The following is a 1,752-nucleotide window of genomic DNA, read 5'->3' on the forward strand; positions in this document are numbered from 1 at the left end:
AATCAGCAGAAGTCACAGCTAGACATTTGCATCCCTCAACTGAACACCCTTGGCCATCCCTCAGATTTTGGCCTCAGAAGGTCCCACACTGGAGACCATCCCCAAGCTTTGCCTTGCAGAGGCCCGGCCCTCTGGCCAAAACTGCCATGCAAACGGCTGCTTCATGGGCTTTTTAGACCTTATTTTGAAGCAAAACACAGAGGCCAGTGTGGGAAAGGAGACCCTGTCTGGGTACGGGTCCCTGGGCTCTGTTATCGGCTGATTTTCCAAGCCACGTTCACCCGGACATGGTCCAAGCAGGTCCCCACCACACACGAGCAAGACTTTGGAGGAAGCACGGCAATACGGCATTTGGGGATGAGACACCTAAGAAAGCCAACCCTTGCTCTGGAGTCCTGCAGGTTTTCAACTGGTGCTCCCCGCTCCACATGTGTCTTACCGTCCTGAGAATGCCTGGTAAAAAAATCACAATACCACATTTAAAAGTGGCTTTTTGAGGGTTTTTTGTTTGCTTTTCAAAGCCCAGAGGAATTAGGAAGATGCAGGATTTCAATTCTTTCTTTCAAATGTGATGACGTAAGCGTGATTTTGCCCCGTAGCCGTGACTGAATAGCTGCATGGGAAACCCTTGCTGGATGAGACACAGAGCGACCCGTGAGCATCAGCAGCACCGTGACCATGGGGATGAGGGCAGCTCAGAGGACCTGGCACATGGGGAGCACAGCATGGGAGGAGGAAACACTCTGAGCTGGTATGATTGGACTCGAAAGGATCGTACGCCTGCCAGAAACCCCGTTGTGCTCAGAGCTGTGCTGGCAGAGCCGAAGAAGAGCCCTTCCTCCAACAGCGCTGAGTTTTTATAGAGAAATGCAAAGTGTGGGAGAAAGAAAGACTCATCCCCAGATCACAGATGGTGAAGTGAAGACCGAGGGCATGCATGGGATGCAACAGCCAGGAATTAAGCCAGCTCTCCTACGCCCCAACCCAGTGCCACGCCGTAAAATTGTTGCTCCAGGCTTGTAATCGTACGATAAAACAAGCCTGGGTGATGCAAAGCACCTATCAGTCTGTTGAGAGATGCAACGATTAAATAAAAATAAGCCAGAAACAATTTCTATCTGGTCTGTAAAAATAGCAGCCCCTGCACCTCCATTTCTCAGCGGAGGCTTCGCTGAGCAATCGCTGCGGTTATGCATCAGCTCGCTGCAGAAAGGAAAGCTGACGTGAACACCGCCGGTGCGCCGGGAGCCGGCGATGGGCAGCGCAACCGGTTTGGGATCGTTTCCTGCCTGCAATAATTTCCCATCCCGGATTTCCAGCTTTTTGCACGGTTCTGCTCCATGAGAAAGCAAACAGGGCTGTTACAATGCCCCAAATCCCTCCCTGCCACAGCTGGATGGACCTGCCTTTAGCCCTGAAATGCAAGAGTGGCTTTGCACGGGTCATTATTAGAGGGTGAAGGCAAAAGGAAGGGGTTTGCTAGGATGCCGGTTGCTTAAGGGGAGAAAAAAGGGTTTGAGCAAGGCGATGCTGTGGAAGGACATCCAGTCCCCACGCTCCGGTTGCTGATCTGCCCCCCAGGGCCACTACATCTTCCCCGGGCAAGGATGGTGTCTCTCCTGCCCTTCTTCTCCCTGCTATCACTGTCGGGGCAAACACACCCTAAAAAAATGAATCAAATCTGTTTTCCTGGAGAGGGGCCAGCCCCGTGGCAGGCTCGGTGCTGCTTGGGAGCCCCGGGCCCGCCGCCGC

General features: G+C 53.1%; 1 protein-coding gene across 1 annotated transcript in view; it reads right to left on the reverse strand.

The window, feature by feature from the left end:
- Positions 1-380: 380 nt before the first annotated feature.
- The window catches only part of LOC104082026 (sarcoplasmic/endoplasmic reticulum calcium ATPase 3-like), a gene marked incomplete at both ends in the record, with an annotated part of 10,539 nt that continues 9,167 nt past the window's right edge, over positions 381-1,752 (reverse strand). Inside the window, 1 exon segment of the mRNA XM_009584978.1 lies at positions 381-453. Coding sequence (XP_009583273.1) covers positions 381-453 — 73 coding nt within the window.

This window comes from Fulmarus glacialis, unplaced genomic scaffold (genome assembly GCF_000690835.1).
Source record: "Fulmarus glacialis isolate BGI_N327 unplaced genomic scaffold, ASM69083v1 scaffold10749, whole genome shotgun sequence".
In the NCBI taxonomy this organism is placed as follows: Eukaryota; Metazoa; Chordata; class Aves; order Procellariiformes; family Procellariidae; genus Fulmarus; species Fulmarus glacialis.